The sequence below is a fragment of the Ascaphus truei genome, chromosome 19 (assembly GCF_040206685.1).
Source record: "Ascaphus truei isolate aAscTru1 chromosome 19, aAscTru1.hap1, whole genome shotgun sequence".
Taxonomy (NCBI): domain Eukaryota; kingdom Metazoa; phylum Chordata; class Amphibia; order Anura; family Ascaphidae; genus Ascaphus; species Ascaphus truei.
This window is the reverse complement of record NC_134501.1, coordinates 25,539,663-25,562,587: the sequence shown is the minus strand read 5'-3', so window position 1 is coordinate 25,562,587 and position 22,925 is coordinate 25,539,663. Positions and strand designations below refer to the sequence as shown.

The 22,925-nt window shown below is 45.1% G+C and overlaps 2 protein-coding genes across 2 annotated transcripts in view; one reads left to right on the top strand and one right to left on the bottom strand.

The window, feature by feature from the left end:
• Positions 1–22,925, bottom strand: part of C19H16orf78 (chromosome 19 C16orf78 homolog) — a 178,931-nt gene that overhangs the window by 62,994 nt on the left and 93,012 nt on the right. The gene's annotated exons all lie outside the window — the stretch shown is intronic.
• CBLN1 (cerebellin 1 precursor) lies at positions 15,252–22,785 on the top strand. Its single transcript, XM_075576997.1, has 3 exons — positions 15,252–16,479; positions 19,324–19,443; positions 21,472–22,785. Exons 1-3 carry the CDS (start codon positions 16,222–16,224, stop codon positions 21,667–21,669), a joined length of 576 nt encoding a protein of 191 aa, XP_075433112.1. The 5' UTR covers positions 15,252–16,221; the 3' UTR covers positions 21,670–22,785.

The following is a 22,925-nucleotide window of genomic DNA, read 5'->3' as shown; positions in this document are numbered from 1 at the left end:
TGGGTTCACAAGGCTCTTGTGCACCTTCGGGAAGTGGTAGAAGATAGGAATACGCGGATTGGCTACATAAAGAAATTTAAGTTCATCCTTTGTAATAAGCTTGTGGGTCGCACTAAAAGAGCACTGTGTGTCAGATTCCTGGAACACAGACGTTCCATCATTAAGGGAGTGCTGGCACACAGTGTTCCTCAACATTTTCCCCAAGTACACCAAAAGGATCCCAAGGGACTTGTTATTATGGGTGTTGCGAGTATTCCGAGTACCCTATTAGGGGGAGATTGATTTAAGACACTATGTATGAGAGAGTCTTTTTGGATATACTCACTTGGTACACTTTCTCCCAGGGGTCTTAATGAGTGCTTGGATACTAGCACACTGGTTTAGTTTCCTGCCTTGCTGCTCTGGTTGCTAGTTCAGTTCCTCTCCCCCTATCCTAGAATGGGGTTCTGTGTTTTAGGAGGGGATTCCTCTATATTATATGATATTTCCTTAAAGTAGGTGTTATTTAATAGTTAATCCAGTTTTTCCTTTATCTTTTTATAATTTTAGTTATTTTTTAATGTAACAATTGTTGTTATTATATGTAATTAGATTATAATGTGAATGATCAATTTAATATTTTTTGTTAGTACATATAATGTAAAGATTGTTTTGTGAATGTTGTTCTCATCACACAAGGAATTAAATAGGTTGATTTTAATATATTTTTTAAATTTTATTTAGATTTTTCTATCATTCATTTTTATATGGTGTAGTGGTATTTGGTTGTTTATATATTCATAATATTATATTCTAATTAATATATTGATTTATTAATATCTTTTGAAACTAAAATTATAGGTTTAGGCTTTAAATTTTAATTTTGTATATATATATATATATATATATATTTTCTTCCATATTTGATGAAACTTAGATTGGTAATAGTGGGACAGCTTTCTCTAACATGTCATTGTGTTAGTTGAGTTTATACATAATTAAATTGTTTAGTTTTAGCTATTTTCATTGTATGATGTGAACAACATAATTATTGATGTTTTTTGTTGTTATTCATTGTAATGTTGATATTTATAGTAATTTTAGAGTTATACGATTTGTGGTGAAACTTAGTACCAATGTGAAAATAGGTTTACTTGATCCAGCCTATTTAATTGGCTGTCCTTGACAATCACATATCTCCGACGAAGTCGCCGCAATGTGACGAAACGCGTAGAGCTGTGACGTCATCGCATTCGTGTTGGTGTATTTGGAGTCTCTGGCTTCCCTGCGCTCCAGCTAGCGGTAATTTCAAGTGTTAGCAACCATTGTATGAGGGAGCAAAGGACGTGCAGGCATTGGATGCCTTTATATCTTGCTGCCAATTCGGTATAGGAGTTCATGGGGAACCTGGGCTGTTTACATCCACTCTGCAAACCTGGGACTCACCCTACCACCGCAGATGACCACAATAGAGATTTCTCTCCCACGAATGGTTCTGTTTAAAATCCTGTAAGTGCACATTCTTATGGGTTGCGGATTTTTTAAATAAATGTACCTTATTTTTTTACTCAGTTACGTGCTATGGAGCTTGCGCTTTTGTTTGTTTTTTGTTCATACACTACCGACACACTTTATTGAAGTGTGGTCGGTACCGCAAGCCGGGAAATCTCCCGGCTTGCTAGTGGCCGCCCCTCGGCGTGCCGCGCGTCATAGACGCGCGGTCACGCGTCATCGGGAGCGTGCGCCCCCTGCACGCGTGTCCAGGGGCTCCCCGAGGGAGCCCTGGTGTCCCGCGATCGCGGGACAGCGGCAGGGGGTTCCGGGGGACCCGGCGGACCCGGCAGCGGTAGGGAGAGCGCCCCGATCGGAGGGCGCTCTTCCGCTGCTTCGGCGTGCGCCCGTCACACTCGGGCGCGCGCCAGTCTACTGCTGCGGCACAGAACGGGCAAATGCTCGAATAAACTGTGCCGCAGCAGTATATATATATACACTAGCTGAGAGACCCGGCGTTGCCCGGGATGTAAATGCGTAATAGGTAGTATTATTTATAAATCGTGGAACAATAGGTGAGTATTTGTTGTAAAGGTTGGATAATAATGTTGAAAAGAAAGATGGAATAAAATGTAATACAGGCATACCCCGCATTAACGTACGCAATGGGACCGGAGCATGTATGTAAAGCGAAAATGTACTTAATGTGAAGCACTACCTTTTCCCCACTTATTGATGCATGTACTGTACTGCAATCGTTATATACGTGCATAACTGATGTAAATAACGCATGTGTAACAGGCTCTATAGTGTCCCCGCTTACGTACAGCTTCGGTACAGGTAGGGAGCCGGTATTGCTGTTCAGGACGTGCTGACAGGCGCATGCGTTAGCTGGCGTTTGCCTATTGGAGACATGTCCTTACTCGCGAGTGTACTTAAAGTGAGTGTCCTTAAGGAGGGGGGATGGGAGGAGGAGGGGGGGAACGGGAGGAGGAGGGGGGAAGGGGAGGAGGAGGGGGAAGGGGAGGAGGAGGGGGGAAGGGGAGGAGGAGGGGGGGAGGGGAGGAGGAGGGGGGAAGGGGAGGAGGAGGGGGGAAGGGGAGGAGGAGGGGGAAGGGGAGGAAGAGGGGGGGAAGGGGAGGAGGAGGGGGGGGGAAGGGGAGGAGGAGGGGGGAAGGGGAGGAGGAGGGGAGAAGGGGAGGAGGAGGGGGGAGGGGAGGAGGGGGGAAGGGGAGGAGGAGGGGGGAAGGGGAGGAGGAGGGGGGAAGGGGAGGAGGAGGGGGGATGGGGAGGAGGAGGGGGGGAAGGGGAGGAGGAGGGGGGGAAGGGGAGGAGGAGGGGGGAAGGGGAGGAGGAGGGGGGGAAGGGGAGGAAGAGGGGGGGAAGGGGAGGAAGAGGGGGGAAGGGGAGGAAGAGGGGGGGAAGGGGAGGAAGAGGGGGGGAAGGGGAGGAAGAGGGGGGGAAGGGGAGGAGGAGGGGGGGAAGGGGAGGAGGAGGGGGGAAGGGGAGGAGGAGGGGGGAAGGGGAGCAGGAGGGGGGGAAGGGGAGGAGGAGGGGGGAAGGGGAGGAGGAGGGGGGGAAGGGGAGGAGGGGGGATGGGGAGGAGGGGGGGAAGAGGAGGAGGGGGGGAAGGGGAGGAGGAGGGGGGATGGGGAGGAGGAGGGGGGATGGGGAGGAGGAGAGGGGGGAAGGGAGGAAGAGGGGGGAAGGGGAGGAGGAGGGGGAAGGGGAGGAAGAGGGGGGGGGAAGGGGAGGAGGAGGGGGGGAAGGGGAGGAGGAGGGGGGGAAGGGGAGGAGGAGGAGGGGGGAAGGGGAGGAGGAGGAGGAGGGGGGGAAGGTGAGGAGGAGGAGGGGAAGGTGAGGAGGGGGGGAAGGGGAGGAGGAGGAGGGGGGGAAGGGGAAGAGGAGGAGGGGGGAAGGGGAGGAGGAGGAGGGGGGGAAGGGGAGGAGGAGGAGGGGGGGAAGGGGAGGAGGAGGGGGGAAGGGGAGGAGGAGGGGGGGAAGGGGAGGAGGAGGGGGGAAGGGGAGGAGGAGGGGGGAAGGGGAGGGGGGAGGGGGGGAAGGGGAGGAGGAGGGGGGGGGAAGGGGTGCAAGTGCACACCGAGTCTGCTTTAATGTACTACTCGGTGCCAAACACAGGGACACCTTTTATTTCTCCTCCAAGGATCTACAAATGGACAGGAGACAGACGCTCCGAGCTTTCTTAATGTCTACCGGGCTGTACTGCAAATATAGCATAATGGTGCATAACTGTCATTAAATGGCACTACCTGTGTCTGCCTGTATTTGTATTTGTGACGTCACTATCTGAAACCTTAAGCTATTTTGAATTAGTTGTAGGTCCTAAAAACAAAAATCATATTGCAAATGGATATGTCACAAAGTATTATGTTATTTCAAATGCATGTGCATTTGGTAGTAAAGCCCTTAACAGTTAGGGGATCTACAGATGCAGCGGCCATTATTTTAGCAAATCACGGCGCCGTTTTTGTGTGCGCTGCTGTACAACGCGGTATTAACGTCGCCAATCGCCCCAGGCACACGTGTTTATCACGGTTGCTTTGTTTGAATGTCATGGGTTGTGTGCAATTAAATGCAATGAAATGAATGAATTGCAATGTGTACAGTACTGTGCTACCGTGCCAATGTCAGGCGATTAAAAGCCAGAACACTAAAATGCCATTTTCTGCACTCGCCTGCACTCGCGTCTTAAGGCGGTACGGTTGGAAGAAATCCCGCGCCATGACGTGGGTATTCCAAGGTATACACCGCGTGATTTGTTTTAAATAATGGCCGCTGCACCTGGAGTTCTGTTTTATTATTGGCCTCGTCCATGCTTTGGTGATGTTGTAATATGGAACCCTTAAGTATAGTATAATTTCATGCAATGTTATCTAAGGACCTGATAGTTAATGCCTCCCCCAGCCTAAAGCAACATAATGTACAGAAGGATGAGCTGACCGTACTGTTTGTTTGTTAAGATTTGCTGACCGGACTACTTAGTAAGCATTAGTGCTTATTATTCTCATCTAAAGATTATTAACACCGTAAAATGTGCTTGTGTCAAAGCATTGTGGAATAGTATCAAACTGCTGAACTAATTTACATTGAAGAAGCACAAATTAGTTTATGGTTTCAGTTGCTTATTATATGCAGCTAAACACTCTTTAAATTGGGCTACGGCACCTGTTACACGTCACCTTTATCAAAAGATAATGCACTATCAACAGGAATTCTTATGACATAGCACCACTTACTAAATATGGGCCATACCTTTGCAAGTATCCTTTCAGTCTTATATTGTATGTTGATATATTACAACACGCGGAGGTTACAACCATCAAAGAAAATTGTAAATCTGTTTTGGAGAGCTCCGACAGAGCCTGTCTGTGTAAGCTGTTTTCAACACCTAGATATGATGTTTCTTTAAATACTATCCACACCTCCATGTGGAGAAAACATTATTATGATTTATTTGCAAACACACGGTACTAGGTGACCAGAATGAGCTGTCATAAGAAAATCAGCGTTGTACCAATGAAAATCTTATTATAAAACTAAGTATTTTCATCTACTTGCTAACCTTACTGTATTTCAGGAGTTTGGATAAAGAGCAGATCAATTCAAGCAATGTTTTTTTAAATTTTTTTTAATAAATCTGTTCTGTAGTATTAGATACTTACTGCATTTTTTCTCATTATTATTATTATTATTATTATTATTATTATTAATAATGCCATTTATATAAGTTTTAATATACTGTTCATCCTTTGATTTCTATAGCTTTAGCCCACCTCCCCAGCAGGGCAAGATATTTGTAACATTTCCTTGCTTGTGATAATTTGTTGCAAATGTTCCCAGCAGTTTGAGCTGTAAACTGTAATGATAGGCAATGTTACAAGGATACATTGTAGCTGCTGAGTTACACTGACTGAAGGATGGATTGAAAGAGGGCCATTAAATGAAGCCAGGGAAGCAGGATATTTGCTGATGGATCACAGGAGAATTAATGGATCGGAAGCTTAGGTAATCAATTTTCAATAAAGATAATCAAAAAGATGCATATATTAAAACAAACAAACAAACAAACAAAAATATATATATATTTTTAAAGTGCCGCTTGAACTGTGTAGAGCAGGAGCACAGAAGGGGTTAAAATACATTTTAATTTATTGGGTAAACAAATGTAAACTAATGAATGTTTTTAAGCTGCAGCTGCTGCAAATGAGGGGAAATTACCTGGCTAATCATATGTTGATTGTAAGGTAAAAACACTTATTAGAAATCTAATTAAAATCTTATTATCTTCATTAAATTGAAAGAAATGTACAACAGAGTTAATTCAGAAACAACCTAAGGAAGTATTTATAAATTGTCTTGAGTCACTGAATTGATTGCAACAACATATTCTTCTTTTGTAGTCAATTAACACGGTAGTGTACAAGTATATAGCAGTGATACACTTTACAAATCTTTTATATGATGACGTAGTGTTCATTCTAAGGGAAAGATAAAAGTGATATAGCATTGTATATTTTTAGCAATCCAAGCAATACTATGCATGTCTGGTTTTTTTTTAAATCAGTTCTGTAGTGTTAGATAATGCTGACCTTTTTTTAAATTTGAATATTCAACTCTTAATACCATTTTAAATGTGCGTTAATATAATGATCATCCTTTGATTTCTAGAGCAGGCTTTAGCACACCTCCCCAGCAGTGCAAGATCTTTGCAATACTTTCCTGTTTGTGATTATTTTGTTGCCAATAAACTGTAACAATAGATAATGTTACCTTAGTAGTATAAGGATACATTGTAGCTGCTGAGTTACACTGACTGAAGGATTGAGTTGAAACGGAAAGGCAGCCATTTAGTGAACCCCGGGAAACAGGATCTTTGCTGATTGATTACAGGAGAATGAATCGATCGGCAGCTTAGGTAATTAGTTTTCAATAAAGGTAATCAAAGGCGGTATATAATAATATATGTATATATTTTTAATTAAGATGCTTGGATTGACACTTTAAAGCACATATAAATTAATGCTTTCTGGGACAATCACTCTGATTCATTATACCCAAACAGAAAAGGAAATGAAAGCACTCCCTGCTAATGCTGCAGCTACCCGACTTCTAACTTTAAGCAGCAATACATTCCAAATCCTGTGTGTTTTTAATAAATCGGTTGTGTAGTCTTAGAAAATACTTACCACTTTCCCTTCCCACTCATGCTCTTTTTAATGAGTTTTAATGTACCACGCTTACATTCAAAATCATATATGTTGTTCTTTTTTTAATACATCGGTTGTGTAGTATTAGACAGAGAAAAAGATCCCACTCATTATGCCTTTTTTAATGAGTTATTTAAGTAATAATCCCCGAAGAACAGGGCATTACTGGCCAATAATGCCCTGGCTGGAAGAGTTGAAGGCCCGAGGCGAAGCCAAGGGACTTTAACCCAGCAAGGGCATTATTGGCCAGTAATGCCCTGTTCTGAGGGGATTATTACTATTGTAGGCTAAATGTAGGCTTATGTTTAAATTTTTCAAATGTTTCATAAAAAAAGATACATTTTTGTAGTCATATTGATTTTTATCAGCATGATCGTCTACATTCTTTTGCTTTTACTGCAAGGTTATTAAAAGGAAATTATACATACACACAGCCCCTCCACACACACACACACACACACACACACACACACACACACACACACACACACACACACACACACACACACACACACACACACACACACACACACACACACACACACACACACACACACACACACACACACACACACTGCAGTCCCCCCTACACACTATGCAGCCCCCCTCCTCTACACCCACAACACACAAAACACAGAAGCACACTGCAGACACACACACCCCAAAACACACTCTGCAGCCCTCCTCCACCATCTACACCAACTGACACACACACACACACACACACACACACACACACACACACACACACACACACACACACACACACACACACACTCTCTGCAGGCCCCTCAACACCCACAAAACACACTCTGCAGCCCTCCTCCACCATCTACACCTACTGACACACACACACACACACACACACACACACACACACACACACACACACACACACACACACACACACACACTGCAGCCCCCTCAACACCCACAAAACACACTGCAGACACAAACACCAACAAAACAGACTGCTGCCCCCTCTACATCCATAAAACACACACCAGCAGCCCCCATCTACACCCACAAAACACACACAGTTAAGACACACACACTGCAGCCCCCCTCTACACCCACAAAACACACACTGCAGATACACACACACAACACTCTGCACCCCTCCTCCACCCACAAAACACACACTGCAGTCCCCCCTCTGCACCTACAAAACACACTGCAGAGACACACACAAATCAACAAAACACTCTGCCACCTCTACATCCACAAAACACACACCAGCAGCCCCCGTCCTACACCCACTGCAGCCCCCTGTAAACCCACACACTGCAGACACACACACCAACAACACACTCTGCACCCCTCCTCCACCCACAAAACACACACGGAAGACACACACACTGCACCCCACCCCCCCTCTACACCCACAAAACACACACTGCAGCTCCCCCTCTCCACCAACAAAACACACACAGCAAAAAACATCAACAAGACTCTGCTGCCCCCTCTACACCCACAAAACACACACCAACAGAAGACGCACACACTAATAAAACACTCTGCTGGCCCGTTTACACATGCAAAACACACAACAGACACACAGACCTTTCCCTTCACTCTCCTGTGCAGAGTTCTCTGCAGGCAGGGAGGGGGAGGAGTCAGTGCCTGGCTGCAGGCAGGGAGGGGGAGGAGTCAGTGCCTGGCTGCAGGCAGGGAGGGGGAGGAGTCAGTGCCTGGCTGCAGGCAGGGAGGGGGAGGAGTCAGTGCCTGGCTGCAGGCAGGGAGGGGGAGGAGTCAGTGCCTGGCTGCAGGCAGGGAGGGGGAGGAGTCAGTGCCTGGCTGCAGGCAGGGAGGGGGAGGAGTCAGTGTTTGGCTGCAGGCAGGGAGGGGGAGGAGTCAGTGCCTGGCTGCAGGCAGGGAGGGGGAGGAGTCAGTGCCTGGCTGCAGGCAGGGTGGGGGAGGAGTCAGTGCCTGGCTGCAGGCAGGGAGGGGGAGGAGTCAGTGTCTGGCTGCAGGCAGGGAGAGGGAGGAGTCAGTGTCTGGCTGCAGGCAGGGAGGGGGAGGAGTCAGTGTCTGGCTGCAGGCAGGGAGGGGGAGGAGTCAGTGTCTGGCTGGTGCCTTCTGTCCAATCACCTCCCCTGTCTAAGAGCAAATTTCACTCTTTGTGAATGAAAACTGAAAGCTGATTGGCTGAAAAACTTGGCAGGGTGCCAAAAAATCCGGGCCATTACTGATTGGATAATGACCGGAATATTAACCAATCAGAGAGCAGGGATTTCAATAATGCCCGGAATTGACCAGCTTTTGCCTATAAAATGTATTAAAGTGGCAATACAGTTTGCATTACTTTATTTATTTTTGTTTTAATAGATGTAGCAGTTGCTTAACCTTTAAGGCAATGTAATTATCCAAGCTGCCGGTCGATCCATTGCTTGGATTGATCGGTAAAGATCCTGCTCCCCCGGGTTCACAATATGGCCGCCTTTTTCAAAAGAGGGAGTGCTGTGCCTTTTTTTGTAATTAGTTGCTATAGCAACCCAAGGAAGCTTAACAAGCTCAACCCTTGGGGAAGTCGAACATCCATTTAACTATCCAACGCACTAACTTTGGGGCTGTATATGTTAGCGGCAATCCAAATGGGTAATTTGGGGGTTTTTTTGGCAATTTTTTTTTCTTTTTTTTTTGTTAACATATGATTGAAGCCGGGGGTCTTCGGAGCTGAACCCGATTAATTTCAGCTCCGTGGACCCCCTTCTTCCCGAGATACCTCCATAGGGGGCGCCACTAGCTGCTTCACTAGCAGGCATCACGTAATGGCGGCTTTTCAAAGCTCCAGCACCCTGCGAGCCAATAGGAAGCCGTGATGTCATCCCGTGCGGCTTCCTTTTGCCCCACGTGAAGTGGGAGCTTTAAAAAGCAGAGAGATATCGGCACCCCCTCCGGAGGTCTGTATCTCGGGAACCAGGGGGTCCGTGGAAGTGAAATGAGTGGGGTTCAGCTCCAGAGACCCCCTGCTTCAAACTTATGTTAATAAAAATGACAAAAAAAAAATTGATCCTTCAAGATCTGAAATAATACATTAAGAAAGGTACTCTAAGTAATCCTCACTGAACAATGCATTAGTCAATCAATATCATCGATCTTTTATTGATCTATGCATGCAGGTAAGAGTGGTCGTTAAATTTTCTTTTTTTTCAGCAAGTAGTTTTTCTTTACGTGACCCCCATGTCTGCAGGATGTTTCTGTGTCTCTGTGCATCATTCTTCCGCTTTTACTGGCGTGAAAAACTCAGGGTCTTAGGTGATGTGAACCTCCCTAACTAACAATCTTCATCAAGTGTAAGAAACTCGATTAACCAGCGTGCTACAATTGATGCAGCTGCAAAACAACATTTATTTAGTCTTAGGCTTGTTTTATAGTTGGTGCTGGTGCGCATGCGTGCCCGGCTTTGCGCATGCATGTGGCGCGCGTTTCGTTTATATAGTTGTAAACGGTGGCGTGGTTGTGTATATAAAAACAAACATTTAAAGTGTATTGTTGTTTTTAAAACTTTAAATTATTGAAATAGTCGTAATTTTCATGGAAACATACGAGCGAACCTATGCGCAATTCAGCCAGTTTTTCTCAATCTGTATTGCAGCCTCACTGTGATTGGCTAAACGGCAGTGGCGCGAAAAGATACTTTTTAGGTCTTTCCTCCGATCTGCCGGCTCAACGCTCACTGCCGTACGCGCACGCGGCCCAAGTATAGAATGTAAGGCCTGGACACAGCCAACTCTAATTGACGCGCCCATGGTGGCGCACACGCATGCACTATATTACACGCCTTACATCGATACACCTCCTTTGTTTGGGTGTTAACTATTTGTCTCCCAGTTGCAAACTGTTACGCCGATGCTCGCCACAAACCGGGACCGGACCGCGGGGCTGAGGTGGGGTTATATAATCACCGACCTTAGTCCGCGCAGACTGATCCGGAGTGCCCAGTTCGTAGTCGTACATCGCAGGGTCAGGATTGGAGAAGGCAGCATCGTCGTTATTGAAGCCAAAGTCGGGGTAGGAGAAGACAGGACAATCGATGGCCGAAGTAGGGTCAGGATAGAAGACATCCGGGTGGTCGTAGTCGTAGCAAGGAATCGGCAACAGGCAGACAGGAGTTCCCTGCTTCAGCTTAGGAGCGTGAGCCCGGGAGTGGCCTCTGCGCGAGGAGCAGCCTCGGCCCATGACGCCGGTCCCAGCAGGGGGAGACAGCAGGCTGGCCGAAGTACACCGCAGGGCAGCGTCGGGGAAACCAACGCTTCAGCGCAGAAGTCCAAGGCAGGCCACTGCATAGAGATAGCAGCAGGCCGCAGGAAACTAGGGGTAGCCACTGCTAGGAGTGAATGCAGCAGGTACCAGTGCTGGCAACAATGCTTCAGCACAGGAGACAGGAACAGGCCTCTGGATACTCAGGAACTTGGAAGATAAGAACGCTAGGAGAGAGGCCTGGGGCGGTTTGTGGCAGAGACAGTAACGTCCCAGGTAGGAGTTATGCTCGGCACTGGTTCAGTGCCAACGCCCAGGATATAAAGGGCGGAGATCCAATCACAGGAGGAGGGTGTGTGAGTATTCCTCCAATGCTGAAGCACAGGGCAGAAGCTGCAATGAGAAGCAGCACATGTGCCATAGATTGCCAGAGGAAGCTTGCAACTGCATAGGTCTGCAAGGCTATAGTCAAAGCCAGTAGTGGATTTCTTACACAAACTAGAGCAATGTTTGCCCAAGTATTAGCATCTTCATTTTCTTCCATCTTCAGCGCACCTTCCACTAAGCCGCAGAACTGTTATCAGATATCCGAACATCCATTCTAAAGCAAAAATACAAACACCGGAGTTTACTTGTTAATTAAACACTTGAAGTAGGAGGCAAAGGAGAAAAAGCCTAAGGCAGCTTCTTCAGGAATGTCTTCCATTTTGTCTCATGCAAATGCTATTACTGCAATCCCTGTTAGGAAAGGGGAGCGAGAGAACCCAAATAAGAAACCGTGCAGGAAAACTAATAGCAGGGTATATGGGAAATGAAATGTCTCTAATGCATGAACGTGAAATAATCAAAATAAAAGTCCATAAAGACACAGCTGAATATGTAAATTAGGAAAACAACATCAAATCTATACCCTGGTTGTTACCTTCTAGGTTTCCAAAATTCAACATGGCCCATATAAACTTAAAGCAGAAGTGCATGTTACCGTTTCTTTATTTTTTCCCTTTAATATGTGCATCAATGCAATCCACACAATGATAAGTAATTGGCTAAGTTGCCGATCGATCCGTTCTCCTGTGATTGATCAGCGAAGATTTGGCTCGGGGGTTCACTACATGGCTGTCAGTGCAGCAGAAGAGGACCAAAGATGCTAAGTTCTTTGGGGAAGATCATGTGACCAGGCAGTCACTAGATACAATTCTTGCACTGCTAGAGAGAGTATAGAAAAGAAAGGATGTAACTGGGCGCTTCTATACCTAATGGGTTAATAAAATGCAACCAACACAAAGTAAATACGAGACAACAAATGTTGATCCATGTGAAATACTAGGAGGACTTGCAGTCCAAGCACTGGCAGCCGAGTGTCCCGAGAGCTACTTCCGCCCGAACGAGAGCCATCGGCGGAAGTGACGTGTACGGATGTGAAGGAGGCTGGGAGGGTGGGACCGACGGAGCACCAGCATCGGTTACAGAGTCCTCTATATACACAATCTGTTTCTGTGCACTGTATATTATTTTGGATATATTACACTATTGTGAGTTCTCTTTCTCTCGAGCTATACTGGAAGCAAGGACCCTTATTTAAGAAGAGGGACCATTGTAGTGCTCCCATCAGAGAGAGGTGGATCTCTGATACGCTATCTTTATCATACCATTTTGTGAGTGGGACCAACATCTTTTTTGGTTTAAATTCACTGTCACTTTTGGCTTCACCATTATTCTCATTTCTTTATTCACAAATTCTTCATGTGAACTACAAGCGCTCCCTTTACTTGGAGGAATACTACTAGAGAGAGGGCGGGGCTCAAATAGGGGTGTGCCAGTCTGTTTCAGCAGAGGAAGGGGATGTGATTTTGTAAATGGTTGCCACAGAAACACAATTGCTTGTTACATTATAATACATTAAAAATGTAATTCAGAGTTTAAAAAAAAAATGTTACAAGTATTTTATCATGTTACAGAACTGATTTATTTGAAAAAAAAAAGGAGAGATTTTGCTCTATTCAAATGAGTGGGACATAAGTCTTCTCCATCGTGGGGAAGCAGCTTCACAGAATATTGAATAAAGACCTAAGTCTCACAAGTAGAACTTACTCAAATTAGTTCCGCTCAAACTTTCAAAAACTCGCCAAAAAGTTTGATAGAACCTTAAAGCCCCAAAAAATCAGGTGACAATTTGAACGAAATTGTCAATTTTGAGGGAGAGACCTATGTAACAGAATGCCCATTGACATATACTTCCCAAAACACTCATCTGTACAACATGTGGAGAGTTACCTGCCAACACTCCTGAGATACCTGGAAATATGCTAATTTAAAACCTTTAAATATACTTTGCATATTCAAATTAGCGTATATCTCTATTTTCTCGCAACACTCATATTTCAGGCGGGGGAAATCTTGACTTGGTGAATTGCAGTTTATTTTTAAAGTGACATTTTTCACGGTTCTAAACATGTCCAATTTTGCATGCATAGAGTGTAAGCTCTTCGGGAGAGGGATTCCCCTTGACTTATGTTGTAATTTACCTGTTGCGCTTATCCCCAGTGTTTGTACTTTATTTACTTTGTATTGTAATGTTAAGCGCTGAGTACACAGCTGGTGCTTTATAACTGAAATTATACATACATACAAGGCCCACAAACTTAGGAGGAAACTCTGAAGCTCTCTACGTGCAACATATTGAGGGCCTCATTCACTACACCTTGCTCAATGGAACGCCAACACAACCAAGGTGAGTGGTGTTAGTGTGTGCTAACTTACTTAAGGGGTTATTCTATATCAGCCGTTCAAACTTTTTTCGGCGAAAGCTCCCCATGGACTTCAAAAAAGCTCGATTGTTCACTTCAGCTGATCTAGAACAAGTCCTGTAGGCCCACAACTGGATCGCATTGTCTTAGTGCTTACTGGTTATGCCTCCTGCTCATGGCCCACCTAAGGTCCACTTATCCTGTGCAGTCATTGTTAAGTATGTCTGAACCCTGCAAACAACCACTACAACACTTCCCACACATTGCACTTGCTGTACCCTGTGGGTGGTAGACATAGTAATAGGCAGGAGTGTTCTAGGCAGAGATATCCAAAACTACATTTAGGGTCTTTAATCCCACGATATTAACTAATTAAAACAAACAGAAGATTTAAAAAAAAGCCAATAAAGGAATTTGACCCATGTCGGACATCCTCTGGCCCTCAGCAGTTGTTGATACTTCTTAACCCTTTCGCTGCCAGGCCCAGCATTGCAAAAAAGGGTAGCCATCACTGGTGGGGGGAGGGGGGGCATAGTCATTTGGAAAGATGTATTTCATTTTCATCTGTCTCTTCTCAATGGAGCGCCTAAAAAAATAAATAAAAAAGAGTCGCAAATGATCACCAGCTCTTGTATGTGAGATTGCACCTAATGGAGACAGCCCAGGACGTGGGAGATCTTACAGCTGACAGTAATAACAACTGCCAAATAAAAGTCTTTAGCCTCAGGCCAGTTGTTTATATCCTTGAAAAGCATGGTGTCTGTCACATAAACCTAAGAGTTATTGCAAGAATAAAGAATCTGAACCGCTGGATCCTTCTCTGTGTGATGCATCTTAAAGTTTACCAGACACTGTCCTGGAACATCACACATACTCAGGGAATTAATCCAGTGCTTCCACCTCTTTATTACTATGGAAAGCCATGGTAAATACTTTAAAAGTAATTTAACCTCATTTTGAAGTTAATATACTCCCCAAAGGAGGATTAAAAAAAAAAAAGTACATAGTTATAGCACAGCAAAGCAACAACAAAAAAGGGATTTTTTTTTTTTCAAAACCACTTTTTAAAACTAAAATATTTTCTGATTTGACTACAAAGGGCACAAAGCAATTGTATTTCCGAAACTAGATGGGAAACAAAAACAGCACCCATCTAATATTTCCCTTCAGGCCCAGAGGATATTCCACATAAAGAAAAATACAATATATATATTACAAAATTGGAATGAATTGTACCATACATGGCACCAGGATCTTGCTCTAGCTGAGAGATACTGTAAATCAGTGTATGGATAGAGGTGTATGTCTCCCTGACTTACCTGACAGAGCGTCTAAAGCAAGTAGTATAGGAGGGGACCAGCACAGCCTACTGGAGGTCCCAGTTGCTATGCTCAGACCTGGACATGGCTCAGACTGGACCACTCATCACCTGCATCTCATACCTATAACAAAGCCCCACGCATCACGTGGAGGATGGCAAGCTGGCCTTGGGTTGGCTGTCCAGTGGAAGGTTTTGGCCAGGGATTGGTCGGTGGGCATGGTGGGGGGCGTGGGTTTGGAGGTGCCCCCCCCCCTCTCTCCTGCGCGTCTTTGTGCTCTGCTTCTAGTATTGAATCCATCTACATTCAAGCAGGAGCTGCGCTATGTATCCAGCGCATCTGCCTGTCCAGGGGCATCTTCCCTCCACCCAGCTGGAATGCAGGCACTGAGGCACTTTAACTAGGGGACGTGGCCCGGGGGCAAGGAGAAGGGACCAAAGGAAGAGGTGGCACAGCGAGAGGAGAGAGGTGGCACAGCGAGAGGAGAGAGGTGGCACTGCGAGAGGAGAGAGGTGGCACTGCGAGAGGAGAGAGGTGGCACAGCGAGAGGAGAGAGGTGGCACTGCGAGAGGAGAGAGGTGGCACAGCGAGAGGAGAGAGGTGGCACAGCGAGAGGAGAGAGGTGGCACAGCGAGAGGAGAGAGGTGGCACTGCGAGAGGAGAGAGGTGGCACAGCGAGAGGAGAGAGGTGGCACAGCGAGAGGAGAGAGGTGGCACTGCGAGAGGAGAGAGGTGGCACAGCGAGAGGAGAGAGGTGGCACAGCGAGAGGAGAGAGGTGGCACTGCGAGAGGAGAGAGGTGGCACTGCGAGAGGAGAGAGGTGGCACTGCGAGAGGAGAGAGGTGGCACTGCGAGAGGAGAGAGGTGGCACAGCGAGAGGAGGTGGCACCGAGAGGACCCCAGCTGTACAGAGCACTCTGGAAGTGGTCAGAGGCACTTTGTGAGAGAGCTCTTGAACCAAGAGGGCACACTTACTGATAAAGGGGAAAAAAGCTTTTTGGACACCAGTTTTATATCTTAATTAAGGTTGATGGTATATTTCTATTTACAAAAGCAGAAAGGGACAGGTAGCAAAACAGGCACCTATAAACCAAGCAAACGTTTAGATCTGTAACTTGAAAGGTGTGGTATTCGGGATCACTGAGTGTCCAGCTGTCTGCCACTGTCCAGCTGTCTGCCTCTGCCCAGCTGTCTGCCACTGCCCAGCTGTCTGCCACTGCCCAGTTGTCTGTCACTGCCCAGTAGGCTACAGAGATGTGGGGCTTGGAGCTACTGCTGGGGGTGGCATGGCTGGCAGGGCTGGCGTGTGGGCAGAACGAGACTGAACCTATCGTGCTGGAGGGAAAGTGCCTGGTGGTTTGCGACTCCAGCCCAACGTCTGACCCCACGGGCACAGCGCTGGGCATCTCCGTGCGCTCAGGCAGCGCCAAGGTGGCTTTCTCTGCCATCAGGAGCACCAACCACGAACCTTCTGAGATGAGCAACAGGACCATGATCATCTACTTTGACCAGGTAACCTTCAGGACTTGGGTGGGAGAGTTTGCAGCAAAGAGTGGTGAATGGGCGAAGGTGAGGGTTTGGTGAGCAAGGGTACATGGCAAAGAATGGTGAAGGGGCGAAGGTGAGGGTTTGGTGAGCAAGGGTACATGGCAAAGAATGGTGAAGGGGCGACGGTGAGGGTTTGGTGAGCAAGGGTACATGGCAAAGAATGGTGAAGGGGCGAAGGTGAGGGTTTTGGTGAGCAAGGGTTCATGGCAAAGAATGGTGAAGAAGTAAGAGTGGGTGATGGCAAAGTGGATGAGCCGTGGTTTATGGGGCAGATTAGTTGATGTGTGAATGCAGTGTTGGGTGGGTAGGCATGGGTGGCAAAGGCTGGTGGGTAGGTGAGCATAGCATTGTGGTACGTTGGTAGGAAAGTATTGCAATGGGGCAAATGACTGTACATATATTGCAGCGACTGGGATCCCTTAATCCCCAAATTAACATATGCTGCAATACAAAAGAAATCGGAATATTACCACAAACAGGCAGTAATCTTAAACCCATTCTCCCTACATAACTGAGTCACAAACCATTACAGGACTATTACAATCATTATAGTCGATGTCCCTATAGTTTTATCAAATATTCCCAAAACTTTACAACATAGAGAACCTGTGCCTAAAATGCTGAATTTGGGATTGTAAAATCCTCAACATAGACATCATTGCAGCTCCTTTCAACGGGGACAATGGGAACAGGAGACATTACAGAAGAAGACTTCTTCTTGTTCGTTATTACTTGGCAGGCCCCACACAGAATCGCCCTGATAGACGTGGGATGCTCTGTGTATTTTGAATACCTTAAATTTGAGTTGGTGTAAAGCCAGGGATTTCATATTAGTGAATGCTGTAAGGAAACCCAGTGTCTTCACATGGTAATATGCCAGTTTCAGGTCTAGTAGCTTTCACCTTCAAAATCTTCCTTAAAAATACAGAGCTGGACATGAGCAGAAACATTTCAATAATCCCTTCGGTCCCTCGCCACAGGAATATATCAGCACCACCATCCTGTAACATCCCACAGATTGCATTATGTTGAAATAAAAGAGATCAGGGGTTTTCAGAGGCGTGAGGAATAAGAAATAAAGAGGAGGGGGGATGTGTAGGGTTTATTACATTACTTTAATTCAGGACATACAGCTGACACATTGATAGATGGAAAGCATGCATTTCTACCTATAGACACCCTACATTGGGAATTGGCGTGACCTGGTGTTTCAAATCAAGGCAGTTGGAATCAAGCTTAAAACACCTAAAAAGGGAAGATAAACGAATACATTGTAAACCCCACAAGCATGAAGCTCGCTGCCTATTAAATAGGGTGCAGTAATCTGCATGGTAAGGATTTCTAAAACAAATTCAAACTTGTATTCAAAGAACATAGCGTCAGCAGGATCCATGCTAATAAATAGGATTTTAGGTAAAGAAACACATATTTGAACGATTGTATTCAAAATATCAAGAGTTTTCAATTTCTTCTATCAATTTCCAACTTCTAAATAAAATAGTTATTAGAGACCTTAAGTTAAGGTTTGGGGCAGAGACTAAAGTGTTTTTTTTTAACATTGACTGAAAGTGTCTACATTACTAATAATTACATCATTATAAATTACGAGACTAAAACAAAAGGTGTATTTTTCTTTGCAGAAATGCAAAACAGCGTGCACATTGCACATAGCGCATAGCGCATAGCACATAGCACATAGCACACATAGCACACAGCACACAAAGTACACAGCACACAGCACACAGCACACAGCACACAGCACACAGCACACAGCACACAGCACACAGCACACAGCACACAGCACACAGCACACAGCACACAGCACACAGCACACAGCACATAGCACATAGCACACTGTGAGTGAGTGGGATTTCATTTTCCCAGGTACAGTAATCAGAACCGTTATGGGACCAGCAGAAAGGTTCTTGAAATACACGAGCTTCTTACAATACAACTTTCCCTCCCCGAGTGTATAGGGAAGTATCTGGGTCTCATTACAAACACGGTCACCAAAGAAATACTGCGGTGTGTTTGTGAGTGTCTGTGTAAGTGTGTCTGTGTAAGTGTGTCTGTGTGGGGACAGTGAGTGCCTTGTCTTAAAACCTTTGACAGATTATGATTTTGTACTTGCAATGATGGCTAATTCATGTTAAACAGATTTATAAATAAAGAAGTCAATACAAATGATCAAAGTATTTCACATCATTCCTGTTTCTCAAGTGAAGTCACATTCTGCCTTTGCCACATTCTGCCTTTGCCACATTCTGCCTTTGCCACATTCTGCCTTTGCCACATTCTGCCTTTGCCACATTCTGCCTTTGCCACATTCTGCCTTTGCCACATTCTACATTTACCACATTCTACCTTTGCCACATTCTGCCTTTGCCACATTCTGCTTTGCCACATTCTGCCTTTGCCACATTCTGCCTTTGCCACATTCTGCCTTTGCCACATTCTGCCTTTGCCACATTCTGCCTTTGCCACATTCTGCTTTTGCCACATTCTGCCTTTGCCACATTCTGCCTTTGCCACATTCTGCCTTTGCCACATTCTGCCTTTGCCACATTCTGCCTTTGCCACATTCTGCCTTTGCCACATTATGCCTTTGCCACATTCTGCCTTTGCCACATTCTGCCTTTGCCACATTATGCCTTTGCCACATTATACCTTTGCCACATTCTCTCTTTGCCACATTCTGCTTTGCCACATTCTGCCTTTGCCACATTCTGCCTTTGCCACATTCTGCCTTTGCCACATTCTGCCTTTGCCACATTCTGCCTTTGCCACATTCTACCTTTGGTTTTCTAGATCTTGGTAAATATTGGAAGCAACTTTGACTCAGAAAGGAGCACCTTCATATCGCCCAGAAAGGGGATCTACAGTTTCAACTTCCACGTGGTGAAAGTCTACAACCGACAAACCATCCAGGTGAGGACCTGTTCTCTGAATCATTGTATATGTGCTGTAGCTGTTCAATGTACAGACTAGGAGGGGGCGGGGGGGGGGAGGGGTTATTTATCAGAGTGTCCTGGGTGCAAAACTGGTGCAAAATCACCGCAACACATGTATCAATCAAGACCCCCCCCCCCCCCATTGCGCTCAAAAGAATCCGTGGAATATATTTGGCAGGATATAGACATGATGGCAAATACTTCATTAGATAGGTACTGATGTACACCATGAAACTATGTTTAATTATTATCAAGGTGATTCCTACAATGAATTGTAAAACATTATATATAGTAATATGCTGCGCTTGTCATAATATTATATCTGTTTCTTTGTAAAGAATTGTGTTGGCAATTCCCTCACCCTGATCCCAAAAATGTATCATTTTGCAATCAGCCTCGTGATAATGTCACAGTGCAATGCTGGCGCTAACTGCAATGAACACCCTCTCAGCTCTGATAACATATGAAGATATTAAATGAACCAACCCGTGTCATTTGGGGTTACTCCTTACCTCCTGGGGTCCTGGAGCAGCATAGATTTATTAAAGGCTGTGCTGCATTCAAATAACTCAACCAGTGCCCCCCCCCCCCCCCCCACACACACACACAGATACCCCAAATGTGTTTAATTGAGTTTCAACAATTTGTGGACAACCTTAAAAATGTCCGGATCTGTAGCAATCACAAGTCACACTGACAATACAAAAGGTGTCTTAAAGACATGTGCAGCCGATAAATGGTTAAAGTGTTGACCTGTAGTATATGCAAAATGTGTGTGTGTGTATGTATGTGTATGTATGTGTGTGTGTGTGTGTATATGTATGTGTGTATGTGTATATATATATATATATATATATATTAAGTAAGCAGGGGACAGGCACTCCAATGCAAAAAAAAAAAAGGAGGGGGGGGGTATTTAATGACCCAACTTTTCGGCTCGCCTAAAGGCTCTTGCATGAGCCAAAACGTTGAGCCATTAAATATCCCCCTTTTTTTGCATTGGAGTGCCTGTCCCTTTTTGCTTCCTCATTTACCTGTTTTGGACCCAGTTTTAGTAATGTTGTGTTGCTTAATTAGCGAGTGTCCCGTTGCTGTGTCTTTCATATTTGTAGGACTCACAAAAAATGATGTTACAGAAGGATCAGGGGAAATCTCCCCAGCCAGGCCCTTTATGTGGTATAAATCTGTGTTCTGGGCATTCATGTCTGTGTCTATAAAACAAACACCTGCCCTTATTTTTTTCTTGCTGCCTTAGTACAATTTTCTAGTAACGAATTCCTATTTACCAGGTGCTTTGTCACCAGGGTGGGAGAGGGACACGTGTCCCTGTGTGAAACACCATTCATTATCATTTGCAACCCAGGAAACAAAGGCGCCTGAAATTGTGTGACATTTCCAGCAGGCATCTCCTGAAATTCACTGACACTTTGGCAGACAACGAGATTAATACAATGTTTTATTGTAAAATGCTGAGTTATCCCATCACGCTCATAACCTGGCTGATCAAAACTCAATTCTGCAATTTAAATGACACAACTGAGAATGTTAATATATATATATATATATAAATATAATTTATTTAAATTGATAAATTATATAAATGTTATCATTGATATGATTTCTACTTTGGTCACTTTCAGGGGGTCTAATAAAAATAAGACCACCAGTTAACGGAACTGTTAGTGAAATAACAACCTCCCCTCCACCCACCCCACCCCCCCCCTCCCATCCCCCCCACCCCCCACCCCACGCCCATTCCCCCCATCCCACCCCATCCCCATGCAAGCATTTGCAAACGCCTGTCCAGAACTAAGAGACATTGTAGAAACAATGTATCTTCACAGGCACTGACCCCTGATAAAGCAGGAGCTCAGCATCTTAGGGCAATTACTACAACAGGGCATTCATGACACAACCTACTGTATGTGTATATATTAATGACATGTTTACACACACAAACATATATATATATAGTCACTGTCATTGGTTCTTTCTTACTACCTAGGTGAGCTTGATGTTGAATGGATGGTCAGTCATTTCTGCCTTTGCTGGAGACCAAGATGTGACCAGGGAAGCGGCCAGTAATGGGGTCCTCGTTCAGATGGAGAAGGGAGACAAGGCCTACCTAAAACTTGAGAGGGGAAACCTGATGGGAGGCTGGAAATATTCCACGTTCTCTGGATTTCTGGTGTTCCCCCTTTAAATGGACTCTTCATCTGGGAGCAGCCAAGGGAGAAGAGAATGAAAAGGATGGCATTTTCCCCCACCCCCCCTCATCCTCCTCCTCCTCTCCCCAATATAGGAGCCCTGGACAGGAAACTTTATACTTTGAAATATCCAAGATGCTAAACCCTGCATATCTAGTTGTGTGTGAACCCGCTTTGGATACTTGATTTGATTATTCTTGCAGCTGAGAGACTGGTGAGATCAGCTGCCTTTTCATTAAAAGGCACATTAATTTAAAAACCATTGGTGACATCCTACCCAAAATTGCTACTCTTCATTCTACTGTCACACAGTATACAGTACATGTATTTTTTTATTTTATTAAAGTAGCTACTTGTCTACTGTATTCTCCACTTGGAAACCCATTTCCTGGACCAGTGAATGCCATATTAATGTCATATGGCTGGTACAATTCCAGTTCACATCAGAACTCTCTCAAGCAAGGGGTGGGCAACTCCAGTCCTCAAGGGCCACCGACAGGTCAGGTTTGGAGGATATACCAGCTTCAGCACAGGTGAAGGCTGATTGAGCCACCTGCCCCAGGGCTGTGACTGATTGAGCCACCTGTGCTGAAGCAGAGACTGATTGAACCACCTATGCGGAAGCAATGACTGATTAAGCCACCTGTGCTGACTCAGGGATATCCTGAAAACCTGACCTGTTGGTTACCCTTGATGATTGGAGTTGCCCCCTACCCCCCCCCCCCCCTGCTCCAAAGCCATCATGGCCAAATAGGGTATTTCAATATTTCTGTCATTTTTTCAGAGTGGTTGTGGAAATAAAATGCTGCTAAATGTTTTGATGCTTGTTTTGCTCCTTGTAAAACGTGTAAAACGTGCAAGGAGGTATATCCAACGTGACTATTATACTCTGTACTATGGGTGTGAATGCTGGAATGACCTTCGTGCTTCAACCCCCTAACCTTGACCTGGAGCTCTTATTTTTCTTAAATAGACATAGGGACACGTATCAATGAAAGAGGGTTGCCATTTGTGGACACACCACTTTACCATATACAGTATATCAAAGAAACAAAACCCCCATCGAAATGAATAGAATTGTGTCTTTCGTACATCTGGAACAATCATTTTGCCCCAAAATTGCCCCTTTGATACATATATCCCGTAGAGTTTGTAAATTACATTCCTTTAATCCCAGTCATATGCCAAATGAATGAAGTCTGTGAATATTATGAAAGATGGTCAGATTTATGTAAAATATCTTTTTGACACA